Here is a 22,941-nt window from a genome sequence, read left to right on the forward strand (position 1 = left end):
GCCGTTTACCTTTGGCAGGGTATGAAAATGGAAACTGTAGCCTTGTGACACTATATTTAGAACCCACTTGTCTTGGGTTACAATGTGCCAATTTTGAGAAAAATATGCTAATTTTCCCCCTAAGGGTGCTGTCAGGAGATAAGTGCTTGGTGCAGGCAGGGGAAAAGTCATTGGGACTGTTTCCTGTGTGGTTGTGAGTTGTCTTCTACAACTTTGGAGATAGAAGCACCCCATTGCTTTGACTTGTATGAACCTTGTGCCTGGGATCTGCCTCTAGGGTGTCTAGATCTGCCCCTTTGAGGTCTGTCTGACACCAGAAAGGATCAATTCTTAGTAGGCCAGTGTCTACTAAACCTAGGTGGCTGTACTTGTAAAAAATCTTTGACAGTTTGCATAGATTTAGCTTTGTCCTCCATTTTCTTTAACACGTCTTCTGCCTTAACACCAAACAAAGTATCATGTTGTAAAGGTGCATCTAATAATTTAACTTTGACATGATCAGGCAGAATTTGTTCCTTTAACCAAGCATGCCTCCTAATTACAGAACACGTAACTGCGGCCCTGCAGGAGGCCTCCAAAGAATCAAAACCACATTGCAAAGTATGCTTTCCAACTTGTTCAGCTGCATGCAATAAATCCTGCATTTCCTTGTTTTCTGCACATTCAGAGTTTAACAACATTTTCTGTTTAAGCAATGCCATGACATGTTGCTGATATTTGGGCATATGAAACTGACAGTTTAAGGCCCTTACAGCCAAGGTAGCAGATGTGTAAACCTTTTTTCCCCATCTATCCAGTGCCCTAGAATCTCTGTCAGAGGGGGTAGGGTTTTTTGCTGCAGAAGCCCTAACTCCTTTGGGACCCTGAGAAATAGTTTCTGGGTCTGCAGAAGGGTTTTTAAAAAGGAATTTATGAGTGTCAGGAACCCTGTAATATCTGTCAGGCTTAACAGGAGCTGGAGGTTAAGTAGTCAGGGGTAAGACTAGACTCCGAAAACACATCATCTACAATGTCTTAACACAGGTGAAATGGCTAGAGGCCTGTGTTCAGGTAGCAATAGGAAATCCCCGAGCCTCTTTTTAGATTCTGAAAAATCTTGGCTCTCCCAGTGGAAATGCTCCCTCATGGTATGCAAGGTTTCCCCAAAAGAATAGTCCTCTGGAGGAGAAGCTGAAGGTATAGATTCTTCAGCATCAGAATCCTCATAAGGGAGAAGGGAATATTCCTAATCAAAAGAGGAATCAGAAGAAATAGAAACCTGATCTGAAGATTCATAGTCAGTCTCTTGCCTAGGCCTCATCAGAAGGGGGATGGGAATCCCTGAGCAAGGTAATCAAGTCTTCGGCCATTTTGAGCAACTGTTTTTTGGGCATACAGGCCTGTCCACGTGGCTTTTGAGTTTTTTCTTTGCTTTAGAAGGTGCTTTAGTCTTTGCCTTTGAAGCTGAAGTCAGTTTAATGTAAAGATGTTTAGGTCTGAAAACACCCTCAGAAGCCGGTGCCTGCTCAGCAGCTCCGGACCCATCTGAGGGAATAGTATCCGAGGCTCCAATACCTTGAGTTTCCAGTGACATGGCCAACTCCATGTGCGAGTCGGTAGCAGCCTGCGACTCTAAAGTAGTGGGTGTCAGGGGCTGCGAAAGCGCCTCACTGAGAACCGGCGAACGGCTTAGGAGAAGCTTCATCATCGGTTTTGGACCTCGGTTGTTTCTCTCTCTCTTTTTCTTTGCGTTTTTTGTGAACTCCCGTAGTCGGATGGCTATCAGACGACATTTCTGGATAATTAAACTGGAGTCCAAAATAGTTTAAAGCAAAATCATACAGACACTTAATAGTGCGTTGGTTAAATCTAGCACAAACCCGACAACCAGAAACGTTGTGATCAGGGCCTAGGCAAGGAATACAGTAAGAATGAAAGTCCTTATGAGGAAATTGCTTTCCACAAGAAATACAATTATTTACTTTTTCTGACATCAGTCTGGAGCAAGAAAAAAAGTTTCCCCAATGGGGTACTTAGCTTTAATGAAGACTTAGGATCTGAAATTCGAACACGAAAATCTCAGGAGTCGGCAGACCGGCACTTGCAAACTGCTTCTGCTTCGGGCACCGCGCAACAAGTAAGACTGAAGAAAATAGCGTTGGCTGCTTCTTTTATACCCTTGATGACCTGATGTCAGGGAGGGGGCGACAGCAGCCGACGCAGGACTCAAGACTTTGGAATTCAGGCCGACTGAGGGCAACCTGCCAGCAGGATTACCCAAATGTAATGACTGCAACAGTGAAACATGAAGAACATCTATATACATTTTAAAAACAAAGTTTATCACTTCAAAGTGCAGCAGCTGATTCAAATCAATGACTGCACCAATGTGCAACTGCCTACTCTAAAGTTAGTGACAACCATGCCAAAGTACATGTTAAAGCTTATGTTCCCTCTTGCGTAGACTGCTGTCTTATCCTGTGTCTGTTTCTATCCAAAAATTGCATGCTTTCAATAAATATCAACTTCCAACAGTTTCAAACTTCATTTATTTTCATACAACTGCTTGCAAATTTTCCTTTAAGAGTTATATTGTTCCTTGTATATTTCAACCAGATTACTCCATTTATACCTTTCATATTAATTGCTTGCACATGCAGGCTTCTTGTCCAACAAAAGTATTTGCTGATAAAGGTAGTAACTTTGCAATCGCCATAAAAGAAAAGCTGCAGGCTTCACATAGAATACACTGTTCACATACCTCATGATTAAATGTTTGCTCCCACTTGCTCCTCAATTCCAGTTAAAAGTAAGTGTCAATATAAAAAAAAAAAAAACAACTGGGCAAATGCAAGGAAGAACAACTGATTTGTTCATATCCTTCATCCTTTCATCTTGTTTTTCAACCTAGTTCCTTAAAACCAGCGTCTTTAGCTTACACCAAAGTACATTAGTCTTGGCATTGGGGAATTACCTTTTAATGCTAAACATAAAATGATCAATACACTTTTACATCCTCCAGCGGCCCAGGATCACATCATATTTACTTGCCCTTGCTTCTTTCAAGACTTCTTAGTTACAATGTAAAACCTAGAAGTATTTTAATTAGGAAAGTAGTTTCTTATGTCAATATTAGTATAGCAGTCAATGATAAAACTCTGTACTGCAAAACATTTAAAAATACATATGATGGTGCACTATTCAGAACTGTTGAAATATAATACGCAATTTACATTGTGAATATTTTTATACAAATGTTAAAACAGAAACGGTTTTACTCACCACTTACTCCTTCAGTGGCCCTTAAAACATTAATGAGGAACTGGGGGTTATGCCTTTAAGACTTTTCCCACCAGTTTAACACAAACTTCCAGTCTTTTTCAGCCAATTTCTTGCAAAACTGCAACTCATGTTTAAACTACATCTAAAGGAACCAGTGTGTTACAGTTTTGACATTTATTCACAAATTTCATATTGTTCCTTAGCCTCCTCCAGATCATCTCAAGCAAACATCAGTCTCTGGTTCACGTCAAGGCATTCCTGATTCTTCTAGTCAGCTCTTGGTCTTTCTGTTACTCAAGCAATTTCCTTTGGAACAAAGATTCATGGTGAAAGCAGAGTCCCCTACAGATGAATGTCCCCGTTGGCTTAACTTTTTCCTCCTTAGCCTATTCTGTATCAAAATTACCTTTGATCCTCAAAGAAAAATATCTGAAGACAGCTGGTTACACGAACTTAAATCTCACACCTGACGCTCAACATCCCTTGAGTGCAAAGGTAAACTTGTGTCCCTTCTGCCTAGAGTACAGCAAATAAATATTTCCCACACATACACACTGGTGTTCCCAGTTTTTAATATTTTTCCGTCTGTCACCACTTTGTCAGAAGCAGCTCCTGCTGGCTTGATTACACATTTAAAATTGAGGACTTCTATTTTTCTCCAGCCTCTGTCATTTTAGTTTATATAATCTCCAGTGTCCCACTTAAATAACTCTGAATGCGTTTAATTTATTTTTTCACTCTAAATTACTTAACCCATTCCCTCCAATGGGATCCTAGAAGTTTGTATAGTAACTTCCAATGTGCGAAGCCTAAGCTTTTGGATAGAATCAAATGACATCCTTACAGTTCAAACAAATGTTCATAACTCTGGAACCATAAGAGTTACTAAAGAAGTGTAAATAGAAAATCCTTCAGCACAAACTGTTTTATTGTAGTAGTAGTATTTAGGTTCTAGGTCTTAACTGGATTTTATAAGTCACAGTAAATACTGACTATTAGGCTTGTAATATTTTGTAAACAACTCAATATCTCAGCAACCATTCAAGTTACACAAACACTGTTAAGATTTTGTTCATTCAGCTGAGAGTGTTCATATGAGGATAATCAGGTCTGTCTCTGCTACTTGGCTGTTGCGATGTTTAGAAAAACATGAAATTTGTGACAATCTAAATTATATGAACTGACATCTCTTTCCCTGTACTAGACAGAGATCAAATATCTACACAGGTGTGTTTGCCATAGTGTAAGCTTTAAGATAAAATATTTTAATACTTCGTATGTAGCATAGGTTTGAAATCATTAATCGCAAAGTAGAACAAGCAATATTTGAAGCCTACAGGCATCAGTACGATGTAGCTGCAGAAACACCTACAGGCGTCACCTAGTTGTAATGAGTTAAAATCATTTCCTGTACTAAAGCTACAATTTAAACTGCTTTGTGTAACAGCTGCAAGATTCTTCCCAGCCAGAGCATTTTCTCCTTTTCTGGTTGATTTTATCACACTTTCTCAAAAGTTCTTCTTTGCTGGAATTAAGAAGTGTAATTACTAGCCAGTAAGTGATATTTCCTCAAACTAATCATTTGACTGTCTTTTTAAAGTTTAACCACTAGGTGAGCTCTGATCGACCTGCGACATGCTGTGCAGCCATCTTGCAGTTCCCCAGTTCTTGTTATTTTATGGAAGATGGATTTTTGCTCCTTTTTGTAGCATGTTTTACTCCAAACTTTTTTTTTTTTTTTTTTTACTGTGAGCAAGCAGAAGACATAGGAAGATTAGCTTACTGTTGTGGTACTGAATAGTCAGATCCTAAAATTCTTGCAAACTTCACAGAGTGAATCTAAACATTACACCCAAAGACACAGAGAACACAAGTCACTGGTATCTTAGGGCGGAATTTTATAGTCAAATTTTTTGGCATTTTTACAGTCATAGGCCCATCCATATTGACATTAACAGTCCAGTCATAATACTACACTCTCCTGAAACTTTCCTCACGCAACTTTCTTCCCCTACCATCTTCACTTTCCTTTGTTATCTCCAGAAATCTTTCCCATGCTACCCTTCTCTTCCTGATATACACATCTGAATATAAAATACTACACCCTTACTAGTTTTCAGTTTTGTAGAAGATTTATGTACTACAAAAACAGCATTCCTTTATTAGAGCACACAGTGTAATGCAATATTCATTATTTAATATAAATAACTTTACTAGTTTATGTACTCATACTGTAAGAAGTTTAGGTGCCTATTGACCACCTTTGACTGACTAATCCTACAACTGCTTGTATATCTTTAATTGTGCCACAAGAACACTTCTGGTATGTGAGTGGTAACAAATTATGCCACGGCTCGAATCCAGGAACTGTTAACACAATTTTATTGGCAAAAACAAAAATGATACAAAAATAAGTATAAGAGTACGTTAAGCGCTTTCATCTGTCTCCAGACTTCCTCAGAACGTACTTTTGAATGTTACAGCCAGTTTAAATAGTTTTCATCAACTGCTTTTTGGCGCCAAAAATCACTCATTGCAGTACTAATAGAATGCTGACATGAATATTCCTTGTTGTTGCATAATTCATAACTTATTACAAAATCATAAATATTTAAATATACATATATGTATTTACTGAATTATGAAACAATATTAGCTGATTAATATTTAATTCTCTGTATATATAATATATTAAATTATATTATTGAGGCTTTGTGCAAAACTGTTGCCCTATTGATCAATACTGAGATAGTGGAGTGGTTGTCCATAATTGAACATTACTCAATGACATTAATACAAATTAATTGCATAAGCAGATGTATAAATATATAAATACTATATACAATATTAAATACAATATTTAATACATATTTACAATTGGTTAAAAACTTCAATTGGTTAAAAACTTCCATAGTTCCAACTGGTTAAAAACTGCTGTTTGAACAATATTTAAAAATGTTTTAAGTTGTTCAGATCGTGTGGGGATATCTTTAATTGTACTACTGTTTTCTTAATGCAAATTACTGTATAACAATGTATTACCTTGTATCTTTTTTGCCTCTGGTTGTAAACCTGGGGTGAGCCTAAAGATGCTTCACATGGATCAGCATTCTACCCCCCCACTCGACATACACAAGCGTGTGTGCATGCATGCCTACATGAATAAAATAAAATACACTACAGTAATAAACACCATAAGTATAACAGTAAACAGCAATCCTGGCCAAAGTCCTTCTGAAGAAATTCAAGATGGACTACAGCATTGGCCTAATGTGAACAGGAAATAAAACAATCTGAAGAAATCATTTTTATTACTAGTTAAAATTAAAAACACCAAGATGGAGGAAAAAAACTGACACAAAAAAGATTTTAACCAAAGTTGCGGGACCTTTACTGGTGATTTCCCTTTCAGTGGTTTTGGCTTGTCTGGTGTAATTTGGTTTTATTTATTAGTAGTTAAACTATAACAGCTGACTAGAAAGACTGGGTAATTTAAGCAATCAAGAAGTACTTATTGTTCCAACAAAAAGCAAGTTTTCCACAAACATGCTTGAATCTGAGGATTGCGCTTCAATGTTTTCCACTGCAAATGAGATCTGGAGAGGTAAGAAAAATGAGGTGCACTGTGGAAACATCTCGAGCCTGTTTATGTCAAACGAACACTGCATGTGACAACCAATGCTACTGTCTGAGGTTTATGGAAAGGCTCACGTAAGTTAATGTATTTTAATCTGCAGCTTCAGGAAATTTCAACTACCTAAATTTAAGAATTGTACATCAGACAGCAGTAGAAATACATACAGTACAAGAACTAACTACAGTCTTGGTGTAAAAGATGTTCAAGCTCAGTTTCATCACTGACTTCTTGGCATGTACCAACCATGCAGAAGGGTTCAACCTTGAGGAGAAATTTACCAATAAAGCACAACATTATATAAGTTATGGTTAGGACAGTGCTTGCCACCTGGTGGTGTAAATCTCGGCTCGAGATTATTGTCACTGTTGAAGTGACACCCCAACCCCATGTGCAAAGTGGGAAAAAGGGGTTGAGGATGGATGGATTAGGATAGTGCTGTACTCAAAGATGTCTATAGGTTTTGCAGAGACAAATGTAGAAAGAAAAATACAATAATAATAATAAAAAAAAAAAAAAAAAAAGCACAAGAATTCTTACCTAGACAACTTGTACCATCTTCTCCTATCCTGAACCCAGTGTTACAGTAACAAGCTGGCCCAGTGTTTGTAGCGGCACACTGATACTGGCAAGATGAATTTGTACAGTTGGGTTTAAACTCTGAAAGAAGATTTAATGGATTAATAAAGCAGCAATTACTACAAATTTACTTAATGCCCAAAACAGCAATAAAGCAGCAATTTACTGAGCATCTTGCAATGTTTGTTAAACTAAACTATTGTCATTATACAAAATGGTAAACTTTAAGCATTATTTTCTGTCTCTTTCCAACAAAACAAGTATTTATAAGACGCAGTATTGACAGCAGAGATGCTATAAGAACTTATGATTTAAAAAATATGCCATCAAGTGAACTAACAGAAGCAAAGGGATGTAATCTGCGCATAACATAAAAGACTGGTTACTAAACTGTAAACTAGAATGGAGAAGATTTTTGACAATTAAAAAGATGCAGCACTTGAAGACAAGACTTGAACAACAAGCCAGTGACAGATCAATAAAACAAATCAGCAACAGGATTATATTGTTTACAGAAGGGCAAGAATCTACAGCACAACTACAGTGCTGATTATACAGACTCACAGCAAAACCAGTAAATTACAGTATATATCCAACCTGAACACAACAACTGATACATCACACTGCTAAGTGATACATTAAACTTAAAACTACCTGTCCAGTAATCTTAGTGAATGCTTAGTACTCAGAAGCCAGACAAAGTTGACTAAGGCAGAAGATATAGCTTTAAAGGTTGCAGGTTTTGTCTAATAGCATGATACTTTATCATATGACCATTTATCTTTCAAATGTGTGTATTGTTAAGAATACCAGAAAAATGTTAACAGCTTTGAAGTAGTAGCCCAAATATTATTAGGATGAAAATGCTCAACTGTTTTACAGAAAAAATATGGTGTATTCCTTTATGACATCTGTTTCTTGTGGTTTTTCAAAGTTTTTTTTTTTTTTTTTGAAGTGATGGTACAGTTACATGGCACATTTTTGTATTTTACTTAAGTCTGTTAGGATATGCCGCGGCGGTAGCGTTGTTACCTCACAGCAAAAGGTTCTCCCGTTCGATTCTCAGCTGGGCTTGGGAGTGCCTTCTGGGTGTAGTCTGCATGTCTTCCCCGCGGTTGGGTTGAAAGACATGCATGCGTAAATGGCCGTGCCTTCGTTGAAGGCTGGGCGTCAAGCTGGCACCTCGGCATTTCGTAAAAATCTACTGCCAATCATTAGCGGACCGGAGTTCTGCTGTGGCGACCCCTTACCAGGAAAAGCCAAAAGACAAACAACAACAACTTAAGTTTGTTAGGATGCTATTACTTTTATTGTTCAAATAACTTCAGACCATTGTTTGCCAGTAATGTCTTTTTCTGACTGGCTACTGCTGTTAATGCTTTCCCTCAGCTTTTTGTTTTCACTATTTTAAAAAAATATTTCTGGAGGACGATCTAGGTGGGAAGTATTTTTTTGTTTGGGGGATATTAATGTGTATGTGTGCACACTGCATATTTTTTTTAATAATGTAGTGAATGTTTTTTTTAATTTTATTTAGCATTTTAAATTAATAAATACAGGTCTAGATTAAGGAGATGCTGAAGATGGGCTAATCTGCTTTACAGAGCAGGTCAATGCCACTTTATGTATGCACTGTGCAAAGTTACCTTTTTAAAATGTAAGAAAGGCAAAGTACAGTTTTGTACCTACCATAAATGTAGATGTCCGATAGATATGCAACTGCAGTCATAACATATGGGTTGTCCTGCCTCAGGCAGCCCTCGATCGGCCGGATTCCAAAGTCTGGGTCCGACGTCGGCTAATGTCGCATTTCTCTCCGACGTCACAGCGGCAGGAGTACATAAGCATCAGCCGATGCCATCTTCTTCAGTGTTTCTTGCCCCAGATGCCAGGTGCCCTCCAAGGAAGGCTGTAATCAATTTGGAAGACAAAACAGGTTTCCAGACAAATAAATAAGCAATAAACAGATACACCATAACAGATATCCCCAGCTAGGATAACAGGGAGAGGAGTGGACCCAAGGAATAGAGGGGAAGGAGGGAGGGAAAACCCGACTGCAGTTGCATATCTATCGGACATCTACATTTATGGTAGGTACAAAACTGTACTATGTCCTTCAAGAATGCAACTGCAGTCATAACATATGGGTTGAATACCATAGCTTAGCTGGGGGAGGTGGAAGCACTAAGAAAAGGATGGTGTAGCTATCAATCCCTGCAGGACTGCCGAAGCAAAGCCTGCTCTGGATCTGGAATACAGAGGAAGGTTGTAGTGTTTGGAGAATGTATGCACGGAGCTCCATGTAGCAGCTTCTAGAATGTCTTTTGTAGGCACCCCTCTTAAGAATGCTGTAGAGGTGGCTGTAGCTCTGGTAGAGTGTGGTCTGATATTGGCTGGTACACTCTTTCCATGGAAGGAATAACATAATCTGATGCAATGTCCAATCCATTTTGAGATAGTCTGTTTGGAAATTGCCTTCCCTTGTACTCCAGGGGCGTAAGCTACAAAAAGCTGATCAGACTTACTATTGGCCTTGGTTCTGTCCAGGTAGTAGCGAAGTTGTCTGTGAATGTCCAAGGTATGCAACAGTCTTTCCCCTTTGTTCTCAGGATTGGGAAAGAAAGTAGGCAGGTGAATTGCTTGATTCAAAGAAACCCTAGATACCACTTTTGGCAGAAAGCTAGGGTTGGTTCGTAAGGAGACCCTGTCTCTATGAAAGGTAATGAACGGTGGTATTGCCATTAGGGCCTGTAATTCCGAAGCCCTTCTTGCTGAGGTAATTGCCAACAGGAAAGCTGTCTTCCATGAGAGGAATTGTAAGTCCACAGAAGCTGCTGGCTCAAAGGGGGGTAGAGTCAGTTTTTCTAGGACAAAGTTGAGGTCTCAAGCTGGTACTGGGGCCTTTCTTGGTGGCTTGATATTCTTGATTCCTCTAAGAAATTGCCTTAACAAAGGATGTGGAACACAGGTGGATCAGTGTTGTATCTAGCTGAAATAGCTGAAGCATGTATTTTTATAGAAGAATATGAGAGTCCATTCTGTAGCATATCTGCCAAGTATTCCAGGATGAGTGGGATGTTCAATAATGATGCATCATGACCCTTGCTGGTATTCCAAATGCTGAATCTCTTCCATTTTGCTGAATAAACCTTTCTGGTGGATGGTCTGCGGGCTTCTGTTAATATCCGCTGAACTTCCTTGGAGAGAGATAGATTGAGGTTATTCATGGAATCTCCCAAGCTGTTAGCTGGAGCGTCTGAATGTTGGGATGTACTGTCTTGAAGTTGTTTTGAGTCAAAAGATGGGGCCATTGGGGAAGGGCCCATTTTTTGTTGTGGCATATGCTCCGTAGTAGTGGATACCAGTGTTGTCTTGGCCAGTCTGGAGCTATTAAGATCCCTTTTGGCTTCTCTGCTTTGATCTTTAGTGGTACTGTGGTCATCAGTGGCAGAGGTGGGAATGCATAAATCTTTAGGAAGTTCCAGTTGAATGAGAGAGCATCTGTTTTCCATGCTTGTGGATGATATGTCCTTGAACAGAACTTTGGTAGCTGATGATTGAGGTGGGAGGCAGATAGGTCTACTTCTGGCCTGTCCCATGTCGAGGTGAGCCTTATGAAGATTTCTGGATGTAACCTCCACTCGTGGGGGTCTAGGAAATTCCTGCTTAGGCTGTCCGCCAGCACATTGTCTTTGCCTGGAACAAACTGGGATTGCAACTGTATGTTTAAGCTCAGTGACTTTTCCCAAAGATTCATTGTCAGTCTGCAAAGGGGGTAAGAATGGGTGCCCCCTGCTTGTTTATGTACCACATGACAGTGGTGTTGTCTGTCCGTATTAGCAGGTGGCCTTGCTGAAGTTGTTGTCGAAAGGCCTCGATGGCATGCATGACTGCCAGCATTTCTTTTTGGTTGATATGCAGATGTATTTCCTTTGGAGACCATTGTCCTTGAATACATCTGCCCTCCACGTGCGCCCCCCATCCAAGGTCTGAGGCGTCTGTGGTCATTGTTTGTGTTATTTGTGGTTTTTTGAATGACATACCTGTGTTTGCCTGGCTTACCGAGGCCCACCATAGGAATTCCTTTTGTAGGCATGGAATAAGCAGTATGGTTGTCTCTAAGTTGTTGCTGTGTTGAGACCATAAACTTTTTAGGTACCATTGAAGCTTTCTCATGTGTAGTCTTGCTAATGGAACCAGGAGAATGCATGATGCCATGTAACCCAGGGCCTGTAGGAATCTCCTTGCAGTCATCTGGGTGAGCTTTGCCAAACGTTTGAAATAATGAGTTAACTTCTTTTGCTTGTCTTCTGTCAGGTAAGCCATTTGAGAGGTTGTGTCTAGATTGGCTCCTAAGAAAGTAATTTGCTGGGATGGCTGCAGTCTTGACTTTTGGAAGTTGATTGTGTATCCCAGAGCTTGTAGCAATTGAATGACATAATCCAAGTTTTTTGTCAAAATCAGTTTGTCGTCCACTTGTATGAGGCAGTCGTCCAGGTACGGGTAAATTTGGATCCCCTGGAGCCTGCAATGAGCCATTACTGAAGCCAGGCATTTTGTAAACACTCTGGGCACAGTAGATAAGCCAAACGGCAATGCTGAGAATTGATAATGCTCTTGGCCCTGCAAGAAATCTGAGGTATCTTCTGCAGCTGTGTCTGATAGGGACATGTAGGTATGCCTCCTTGAGGTCCAGAGTAATCAGCCAAGACCCCTTGCCCAGCATGGGAAGGAGTAGCTGTAAGGTCAGCATTTTGAACTTTGGTACTATGAGAAAGGTGTTTAATGCGGACAAATCCAGGATTGGTCTCCATTGTGTTTCTTTTCTTGGAACACGGAACAGTCTTGAGTAAAACCCCTGGCCTTGTTCTTGTTGTGGAACTTTTTCTATTGCATTGATCTGAGCAAGCAGAGAAATTTGCTTGAAAGCCTCTGCCCTCTGGTTTTGCGGTAGGTTTGGCATGCCTTGTTTCCTTGGTAAGGTATGAAAGTGGAACCTGTAGCCTTGGTCTGTAATGTCCAAAATCCATTTGTCCTTTGTCAATCTGTGCCAATTGTCTGAAAACAGAGATAATTTTCCTCCCAAGGGAGCTTCTGTTTGCTCTTTGGTAAGCGGAAGTAGAGGAAAGTCATTGGGATTGTCCCTGTGGGGCAGGAGAAGCCCCTGTGTCACTTCTTTGGTTTCCTGGTTGCCATTGTCGTCCCCTGTAGGAACCTCTGTATTGTCCTCTTCCTCGGCCACGCCTGCTTTTGCCCCTTTGAAATCTCTCAGTATTAGGAAAGGACCAGTTTTTTGAAGGCCAATTCCTGCTGAATCTTGGTGGCTGAACCTGGAGGAAATCTTTGACTGTCTGAACTGACTTGGCTTTTTTCTCAATGGTCTTCAATACATCTTTAGCATTAGCACCAAAAAGCTTGTTCTTTTCCAAGGGTGCAACAAGAAGTTTTGCCTTAACATGATCTGGTAGAGGTTGTTCTTTTAACCATGCATGTCTGCGAATGACCGCCCCTGTCATAGCTGCCCTACATGAAGCTTCCAATGCATCATATCCACACTGAAGGAAGTGATTGCTAACTTGCTGAGAGTTGTGTACAGCCTCCTGCAAAGACTTCCTATCTAAAGGATCAGGAGAGGCCAAAGTTTTCTGTAAATCATCTAACAGGAAATCCTGGTACTGAAACATATGAAAGAGACAATTGAGAGCTCTCATAGATAAAGTAGTGGAGGTGTAAACCTTCTTCCCCCATCTCTCTAATGACCTAGCTTCCCTGTTGGAAGGCAAAAGATTTTTGGAGGTGGTAGCTGAAACCCCTTTCGGCCCCTGTGAAATAGTTTCTAAATCAACAGCATGGGCCCTAAAGAAATGAGAATGTGTTTCAGGAACTCTATAGTATCTGTCCAGCTTGGCAGGAGCAGGAGGGAGAGTATCAGGGGTAACACTGGAGTCAGAGTATAAAGCATCCAAAACATCAAGCACAGGAGGTATAGCTATGGGCCTGCGCTGGGGCTTTTTAAGGAAGGTACGAAGGCGCTTTCTGGAATCAGAAAATTCCTGGCCTTGCCACTTAAAATGTTCCCTCATGGAATGCAGAACTTCCCTAAAAGAAATATCCTCAGGAGGGGAGGCTGAGGGGATGCAGTCCTCTGCATCTGAGTCCTCGTAGGCCTGGAAAGGCTCTTCCTGGCTATCGGAGTGGCCAGAGGCCTCAGAATCTTCATCTGAAGGAAGAGGGTCAGTGGGCTCAACCCTGGGCCTCTTATCAGGAGGAGGCTGAGATCCTCTCTCAGGATGGGCCTGGGAACCTCTGATCATGGAGATTAAGTCTGCTGCCATAGTCATGATTTGTGTCTCAGGAGTAGGCTGAGGTAAGGCTTTAGCAGAAAGGTGCTTAGTCTTGCTGGCTGCCTTAGCACGTGTGTAGGCCTTGATAGACATGGACATGGGAGGCCTAGCAGCTCCACGTGCAGGAGTGACCTTATCCACAGCAATGGTCTCGGGCATTTCCTCGGTTACAGTATCCGGAGGAAAATCAATAACTGGCGCCGGTGTGGTCTCCGGTATTGGAGGTATCGGTAATGCGGTGTCTTCGGCTCGGAGCGGTGAAATAACCGCCTCAGAGGGAACCGGGGCACACGCGGTAGGTTTTGGCGTGGTGTCGGTGGAAGACGCGGGCCGAGGATGGCGGTCCCGGTCTTTACGTTTTTTAGGAGTCTGCGATGTCAGTAATTCCGACGGCATCTTGTAATCGTATTTTTCGCTGAAAAAGTCTTCAGCGAACTCCGCCCGGCGCCTGAGAGTGCGCTTATTAAAGCGAACACAGGCGGCACAGGCCGAGACGTCGTGGTCTGGGCCAAGGCAAGGAAGGCAGTAAGAAAGGAAATCCTTATGAGGTATTTGTTTACCACAAGACAAACAATTATTAACTTTTTCAGTAATTTCTGACATCGGCTAAGGCAAGAAAAGGTCCCCAATGGGGTACTTAGCTTTTTTGATGACTTCAGATCGAAGAATACAGGAGCTGACCGACCGGCACTTGCGAACTGCTTCTGCTTCGGGCACCGCGCGGCAAGAAAGACTGAAGAAGATGGCGTCGGCTGATGCTTATGTACTCCTGCCGCTGTGACGTCGGAGAGAAATGCGACATCAGCCGACGTCGGACCCAGACTTTGGAATCCGGCCGACCGAGGGCTGCCTGAGGCAGGACAACCCATATGATATGATTGCAGTTGCATTCTTGAAGGACATCAGAAGATAGACAAAAGGGGAATGGAATTCAGTGGAGAAATAACAAAGGAAACAAAGTTTTGGAAGAAAATAATTAGAGCGGGAAAGGTACTACAGTGAAATGAAGCCAAGCAGACGTTTGGACCTTGGGAAACAGACTGGCAACAGAATACAGACAAAATGAAAGAGATGGGGGACTGTTAAATAAAACACTAGTTCTAGTAATATTTTTAGCAGTGTCTAGAACAGAATTGACTATAAAGGGACAATTAGTAGGGCATATAAAATACTGCACAACAACTATAAGGATCAGAGGAGGTAATAAAAAAATGGGAAAAGAGAATGGAAAACAATATAAAAAGGAACAATGTGAGGACATCTGTACGGCTCCCAAATAAGCAACGAGGTCCAAAAAGCTTAGGATTTTTGCTTGGAAGTGTTTGCATATGTGGCATCCCAAGCAGACTTCAGAAATGTTTTCCTCAGGTAGACAGCAAATGCTGGAGGTGTGATGGGAATGGGAGGTAAACTGGGAACATGTTTTTGGAAATGGAAAAAGACTGCAGATTTCAAACATTTCATGCATTTGTCAGAAAAGCTGAGGGAGCAAGTGGTGTAAATAAGGAAATGACTCTCAAAATGGGATATGGGATCTAAATTGCCCAAATATAGTAAGGCTTTACTAAGTTTAATACTACTGGCTGCAAAAAAAAAAACTAAGAAATGGTAATCAAAATCTAAAACAGCTATAAATAAGATGCTATACATTTTAAATGTGATAAAAAGAAAGTACAGTTGTGATGTCTGAGTGTATTCACTGTTGCAGCCCTGACAGTTGGGGTTTCCTGCCGTGAAATCCCTTGGCCGGCCCGACTACCATAGAAACTTATTTTGCTTCCCAGGCTGGTGGACACCTTAACCAACGTCAGTACCCTTCAGGTATAAAAAGGACCAGCCTGTGTCATCACTTCTGTCTTTTCTTGGCACCAGAGCCCGAAGTAGATTTCAAGTTCATTAGTCAGTCCGCACCAGAGAGACGACTTCAGCAGAGAGACAAGTACCCAGCTGGGGAGCACCTTTCTTCTTTGACTCGTCAGATAAAGTTAATAATCGTCTCCGCTGTGGTAAACAAATTCCACATAGAGACTTCCATACAGTTTGCATAACTTGTTTAGGCCCAGACCATGATGTCCTCAACTGTCATTTCTGTGACAGGTTTTACACTTTAACTATTAGGTGTAGAGCAGAGTTTTCAGCTCGTTTTCTGAGGCAGGAATGTGTGCAGTCATGTATTATGGCATCTGCTGGTCGTCCCAAGCTCGATTTACCTAAACACAGAAAGGTGAGGAACTTTCCCAGCCTTAACCGACAAAGAAAGGGCCATGTCTTATCCAGCCAGAGTACCACGCAGCCCATATAAGGAAGGAGGGACGGACGGTTGAAGATGAAGAGCAACAACTCAGATGGAACATTTTGGTGAGTACGTAAAGTACAGTTGTGTACACTTACCATAAATGTAGATGTTAGAGTGTATTCACTGTTGCAGTCATCACACTTGGGTTATCTGCCTGTAGGTAGCCCTCAGTCGGCCTGAATACCAGAGACTTAGTATTTCTGTGTCGGTTGCTGTTGCTCCAGGACTGACGTCAGGTCGTCACTGGTATGAAAACAGGCAACCAATGCCATTACATCAGTTTTTCTTGCCCCAAATGTCAGGAGCCCCCAATAGGGAGCTAAGTTATGGTGGTAAAAACACCACCAGTAAAAAGTAAATACCAATAGCCCTAAAAGGGTGAGTAATAGAAATAGAGAGAGAGAGAGAGAGAGAGAGAGAGAGAGAGAGAGAGAGACAAGGGAGTTGGAAGGTGGAAAACCAGGACTGCAGCAGTGAATACACTTGAACATCTACATTTATGGTAAGTGTACACAACTGTACCATGTTCTTCGTGTTTCACTGTTGCAGTCAACACACTTGGGTTGATTCCCAAAACTGAAGAGTGAGTAGAGGCAGTCAAGAAGAGTTTGGGCTGGCTAGTATGCCTTGCAGAACTGCTGTTGCAAAACCCGCCCTGGATTTGGAAAAGATAGGCAGGTGGTAATGCTTGGTGAAGGTATGAACAGAACTCCAGGTAGCAGCTTCCAGAATGTCCCTGGTAGAGACACCCCTGAGAAATGCTGTAGAGGTAGAAGTTGCCCTAGTGGAATGCATTCTGACCCCCTGAGAGGTTGGTTTCCCATGGTGTTTGTAACAGAAATGGATACAGTGTGCTATCCATTTGGAAATTGTTTGTTTAGATATGGCCTTGCCCGCTGCCCCTGGTGCAAAACTGACTAGTAACTGGTCAGATTTTCTGAAGGGCTTAGTCCTTTCAAGGTAGAATCTGAGCTGTCTGTGCATGTCTAAAGAGTGCAGGATCCTTTCCCCTTTATTTTGAGGATTAGGAGAGAAGGTTGGCAAATGGATAGCTTGGTTGAGATCTACACTGGACACCACTTTAGGCATAAAAGTAGGGTTAGTCCTGAGGGAGACCCTGTCAGCATGAAAAATAATGAAGGGTTCCACAGCCACAAGTGTTTGCAATTCAGACACACTTCTAGCTGAAGTGATGGCCAGACGCAAGGCTGTTTTCCAAGAGAGGAATTTTAACTCTGCTGATGCTGCAGGCTCAAAGGGGGGAGCATGAGCTTTTCCAGTACAAAGTTAAGGGTCCCAAGCAGTGGTGGGGGCTCTCCTTGGTGGCCTTATGCTGTTGGCCCCTCTCAGGAACTGTCTGGTGAGAGGGTGAAAGAAGAGATGTGGCTCAGTGTTGTAATGAGCCGAGATGGCAGAGGCATGGATCTTAATGGAAGACAAGAATAGGCCTCTGTGGTGTAGATCTGCTAGGTAATCCAGGATTAGAGGTAAGGAGGGGAATGCTGTGTCCGCTACTTTAGACTGAATCCAGGAACAATACCTCTTCCACTTATCAGTATAGGATTTCCTTGTACTGGGTCTTCTGGTTTCAAGAACGACATCCAACACCTGCTTGCATAGGCTGGTCACAGGGGGAGACTTCAAGGGATAAGCCAGGCTGCAAGGTTCAGGGTTTGCATTTGGGGATGCAAGATCTGTCCCTCCTGCTGAGTGAGGAGGGTTGGGAACTGGGGTAGGTGCCACGGTGGCATTGGTGACAGGCTGCACAGAAGTGGGTACCAGTGTTGGTGTGGCCAGTCTGGGGCAATCAGGATTGCCCTTGGACTGTCCGGTCTTATCTTGAGTAATATTCTTGAAAGAAGAGGCAGACGGGGAAAAGAATAGTTTGACAGATTTACCCACTGGAATTATATTGCATCCATTTTCCAGGCCCTGCTGTGAGGTGTCCTGGTGCAGAATTTGCTGATCTGGTGATTGCAGGGGGAGACAAAAAGGTCCACCTCTGGGGTCCCCCATTTCTGGGTTAGAAGGTTGAAAAAGCTGGGGTCCAATTGCCACTCATGTGGATCTAGGAGATTTCTGCTTAAGTTGTCCGCCAGAGAGCTTTGTTTGCCTGGCAGGAATTGAGCTTGCAGATAAATATGCATGTCCAAGGCCGTGTTCCATGGGGTCATGGCTAGCCTGCAGAGTGGGTAAGAGTGGGTTCCCCCCTACTTATTGATGTACCACATAACTGTGGTGTTGCCCGTTTTTATTAGCAGGGGTCCTGGTGACAGTAGGGATAGTACAGTTTTGTACCTACCATAAATGTAGATGTTCGAGTGCTAATACAGCTGCAGTCATAACAGATGGGTTATCCTGCCGTCAGGTGGGTCCTCGGTCGGCCGAATTCCAAAGTCTAGGTCCGGCGTCGGTTGTCGTTGCTTCTTCCCAGACGTCAGTGCAGCAGGGGTATAAAAGAACCAGCCAACGCCATTTTCTTCAGTTTTTCTTGCCCCAGATGTCAGGTGCCCCCAGAAGGAAGGCAAAACATAAACTTATGTAATAATGCAATGTAATATAATCAAAAAACAGTAGTTAGCAAGCAAATACACCATAAAAGAATACCCCAATCAGGTTGTATGAGGAGGTGTTTGTCATAAGGCTTGTCCCAAGAGGGGATGGAGGGAGGGAAACCTGGACTGCAGCTGTATTAGCACTCGAACATCTACATTTATGGTAGGTACAAAACTGTACTATGTTCATCGTGTATACAACTGCAGTCATAACAGATGGGAAGAATCCCAAAGCTAAAAAGGGGTGGCAGGCACTAAGTGGAACTAGGAGGAGCAAGGATGCCCTGCAAGACTGCTGTGGCAAAGCCCACTCTAGATTTAGAGTATAGTGGAAGGTGATAGTGCTTGGAGAAAGTGTGCACAGAACTCCCAAGTGGCTGCTTCCAAAATATCCTTGGTAGGAACCCCCCTGAGGAAAGCTGCAGAGGTAGCTGTGGCCCTTGTGGAGTGAGATCTGATGCTTGTAGGTACAGTTTTTCCATGAAATGAGTAACAAAAGCATATGCAGTGGGCTATCCATTTTGAGACTGTCTGTTTGGAAATAGCCTTTCCTTGAGCACCTGTAGCATAGGACACAAAGAGTTGCTCTGATTTTCTGAATGGCTTTGTCCTGTCCAAATAATAACAAAGTTGTCTGTGAATGTCCAAGGAATGTAGTAGTCTTTTCCCCTTTGTTTTGTGGGTTAGGATAAAAGGTAGGTAAGTGGATAGTCTGATTCAAGGCTACACTGGATACTACCTTTGGCATAAAGGAAGGGTTAGTTCGTAAGGAAACTGTCCTGATGGAAAATGATGAAAGGTTGCACAGCCATGAGGGCTTGTAGTTCCGAAACCCTGTGTGCTGAGGTGACAGCCAGAAGGAAGGCTGTTTTCCAAGACAAATATTGCAGTTCTGTTGAAGCAGCTGGCTCAAATGGAGGCAGGGTCAGTTTTTCTAAAATGAAGTTGAGGTCCCAAGCAGATACTGGTGGTTTCCTTGGGGGTTTTATATTCTTAGCCCCTCTGAGGAACTGTCTTAAGAGAGGATGAGAGAATAAAGGAGGATCAGTGTTGTATTGTGCAGAAATGGCTGAAGCATGGATCTTGACGGAGGAGAAGGAAAGTCCACTGTTTAACATCTCAACTAGGTACTGTAATATTTGAGGTAAATTTAGTACCCCAGGATTCTGGCCCTTTTTCTGATTCCAGGCACAAAATCGTTTCCATTTGGTGGAGTAGGCTTTTCTAGTAGAAGGTCTTCTGGCCTCCAAGATAACATCCTGCACCTCCTTGGAGAGGAGGGTCTGTTGGGAAATCAAGAAATCCTCCATGCGGCTAGATTGAGGGTTTTCAGCTGACTGTGAAGAGTTTTGAAGTTGTGCTGGGTCAACAGAAGAGGCACTAGAGGCAGGGTCCATGGTGGGGAATGCGTCAGGCTCTTCAGGAGTGGATACCAGTGTTGTCTTGGCCAGTCTGGAGCAATGAGAATCATCTTTGGCCTCTCTGCTCTGGCTTTTAATAGAACTTTGGGCAGCAGAGGAAGAGGTGGAAAGGCATAGACTGTCAATGTTGTCCAATTGAAAGAAAGTGCGTCCACTTTCCAGGCCTGTGGATGATAGGTCCTTGAGCAAAATTTTTTCAGTTGGTAATTTCTATGGGTAGCAAAAAGATCTATGTCTGGTCGACCCCATGCCTGAACTATCTTTGCGAAAACCTGAGGATGCAACTTCCATTCGTGTGGATCTGTCATATTTCTGCTTAGGTTGTCTGCCAGCATGTTTTCCTTCCCTGGCAGGAATTGTGCTTGAAGTTGAATTTGCAATTCCAGAGCCGTGTTCCAAAGGGACATGGCTAGTCTGGACAGGGGGTATGAATGAGTTCCTCTCTGTTTGTTTATGTACCACATCACTGTGGTGTTGTCTGTCCTTATCAATAGCTGGCCTGGATGCAGTAGGTCTTTGAAGGCCATAATAGCATTTTGTACTGCTAGCATTTCCTTTTGATTGATGTGTAGGTGCTTCTCCTTTTGGGACCATTTGCCCTGAATGCACTGATCTGTCATGTGCGCCCCCCAGGCGTAGTCCGAGGCGTCTGTTGTGATGATTTGATTTGCTTGAGGCATGCAGAAGGGGAGACCTATGTTTCTTTGGCATGCTTGAGCCCACCACATAAATTCCTTTTGAAGACATGGAATGAGTGGTATAATTGTTTCCAAACTGTGGCTGTGTTGAGACCATAAGTTTTTTAAGTACCATTGAAGTTTCCTCATATGCAGCTTTGCACATGGGATCAGCAGGATGTAAGATGCCATGAATCGCAGAGCCTGCAGGACTTTCCTTGCAGTCAGCCTGATGAAGGTTGCCATTTTTCTGAAGTATTGAGATAGTTGCCCTTGCTTCTCTGGCGTGAGGTTGGCCATCTGGGTGTTTGTATTCAAGCTGGCACTCAGGAAAATTATTGCTTGAGAGGGTATTAGTTTTGATTTCTTTTTATTGACTGTGTATCCCAGAAAGTTCAACAATTTTATTACAAACGCCGGGTGTTTCAGAAGTATGTGCTTGCTGTCCGCTTGGATCAAGCAGTCGTCCAGATATGGGTATATTTGTATCCCTTGAAGTCTGCAGAAGGCAATTACTGATGCCAGGCATTTCGTAAACACTCTGGGCGCAGTAGATGAGCCAAAGGGCAATGCAGAGAATTGATAATGGGTTGCATCTGCAAGAAATCTGAGGTATCTTCTGCAATCTTGTCTGATAGGGACATGCAGGTATGCCTCCTTGAGGTCCAACGTTACCAGCCAAGACTCCTTGCCCAGCATGGGAAGAAGCTGCTGTAATGTGAGCATCTTGAATTTTGGTACGAGTAAATATGTGTTTAGGATGGATAGGTCCAAAATAGGTCTCCAATCTTTGTCCTTCCTTGGTACCAGGAATAGTCTGGAATAAAAACCTTGACCCTGTTCTTTTGCAGGTACCTCTTGAATAGCTTTCATGTCCATGAGAGATGAAATTTGTTTTTGTGCCCCTGCCCTTTGATTTTGTGACAGGTTTGGCATGCCTCTCATTTTTGGAAGGGTGTGAAAGTGGAATCTGTAGCCTCTGTCTATAATGTCCAGGATTCATTTGTCTTTTGTGACAATATGCCAATTTTTTGAAAATAATGCCAGTTTTCCGCCTAAAGGTGCTGTCATTAAAGCTTTGCTTGGCATGCAAAGGGGAAAGTCATTGTGTCTGCTTTCTGAATGACTGTGATCTATCTTTTCCACCTCTTGGTGTAGGTGCTTGCCATTGTCTGGCTCTAAATGATCCTTGAGATTGCCCTCTACCCCTCGGCCGCCTGTATCTACCTCTTTGAGGTCTGTCCGTGGCTGGAAAGGACCAATTTTTTGAAGGCCAGTTTCTGCTGAAACGTGGAGGTTGTACCTGTAGGAAATCTTTCACTGTTTGCATTGATCTTGCCTTTTCCTCCATTTTCTTTAGTACCTCCTCAGCTTTAACACCAAACAATACATCTTTTTGAAGAGGTGCATCTAGTAATTTAGCTTTGACATGATCTGGTAAGGTTTGCTCTTTGAGCCAAGCATGTCTACATATGACAGACCCTGTAACAGCAGCTCTACATGAGGCCTCTAAAGCATCAAAACCACATTGCAAGGTATGTTTACCCACTTGCTCTGTACTATGCAACAAATCCTGCAACTCCTTTAAATCTGGTTGTTCAGGTTGTGTCATTTTGCTTTTCAACTGAGATAACAAAAACTGTTAATACTTTAACATATGGAACTGACAGTTTAATGCCCTCATGGTTAAAGTGGCCGAGGTGTACACCTTTTCCCCCCACCTTTCTAAAGCTCTGGAATCTCTCTCTGAAGGTAATGGGCTTTTGGCAGTAAAGGCCTTAATTCCCTTGGGACCCTGTGAAATAGTTTCTGGGTCAGCAGCATGGCTTTTGTATAGGAATTGGTGTGAATCAGGAACCCGGTAATACCTGTCAGGTTTAACAGGAGCTGGAGGGTAAAGAATCTGGGTTGAGGCTGGCTTCTGTGTACACATCATCTAATATATCTAAGACAGGAGGGATAGCCAGAGTCCTGTGCTGAGGAAGCAAGAGAAAATCCCTGAGCCTTTTCTTGGAATCTGAGTAATCTTGGCCTTGCCAGTGAAAGTGTTCCCTCAAGGTATGTAAGGTTTCCCCAAAAGAATAGTCCTCAGGGGGGAGACCGAGGGAATGGACTCCTCAGCATCAGAATCTTCAAAGGGGGAATATGAATATTCCTGGTCCTCAGAATGTTCT

General features: G+C 42.4%; 1 protein-coding gene across 1 annotated transcript in view; it reads right to left on the bottom strand.

Moving 5' to 3' along the window:
- Positions 1–22,941, bottom strand: part of LRP1 (LDL receptor related protein 1) — a 2,772,300-nt gene that overhangs the window by 2,395,712 nt on the left and 353,647 nt on the right. Inside the window, exon 4 of the mRNA XM_044083629.1 lies at positions 7,436–7,555. Coding sequence (XP_043939564.1) covers positions 7,436–7,555 — 120 coding nt within the window. The remainder of the gene's footprint in view (positions 1–7,435; positions 7,556–22,941) is intronic.

The sequence above is a fragment of the Protopterus annectens genome, chromosome 9.part0, assembly GCF_019279795.1.
Source record: "Protopterus annectens isolate FY-2018-M chromosome 9.part0, PAN1.0, whole genome shotgun sequence".
Taxonomy (NCBI): Eukaryota; Metazoa; Chordata; order Ceratodontiformes; family Protopteridae; genus Protopterus; species Protopterus annectens.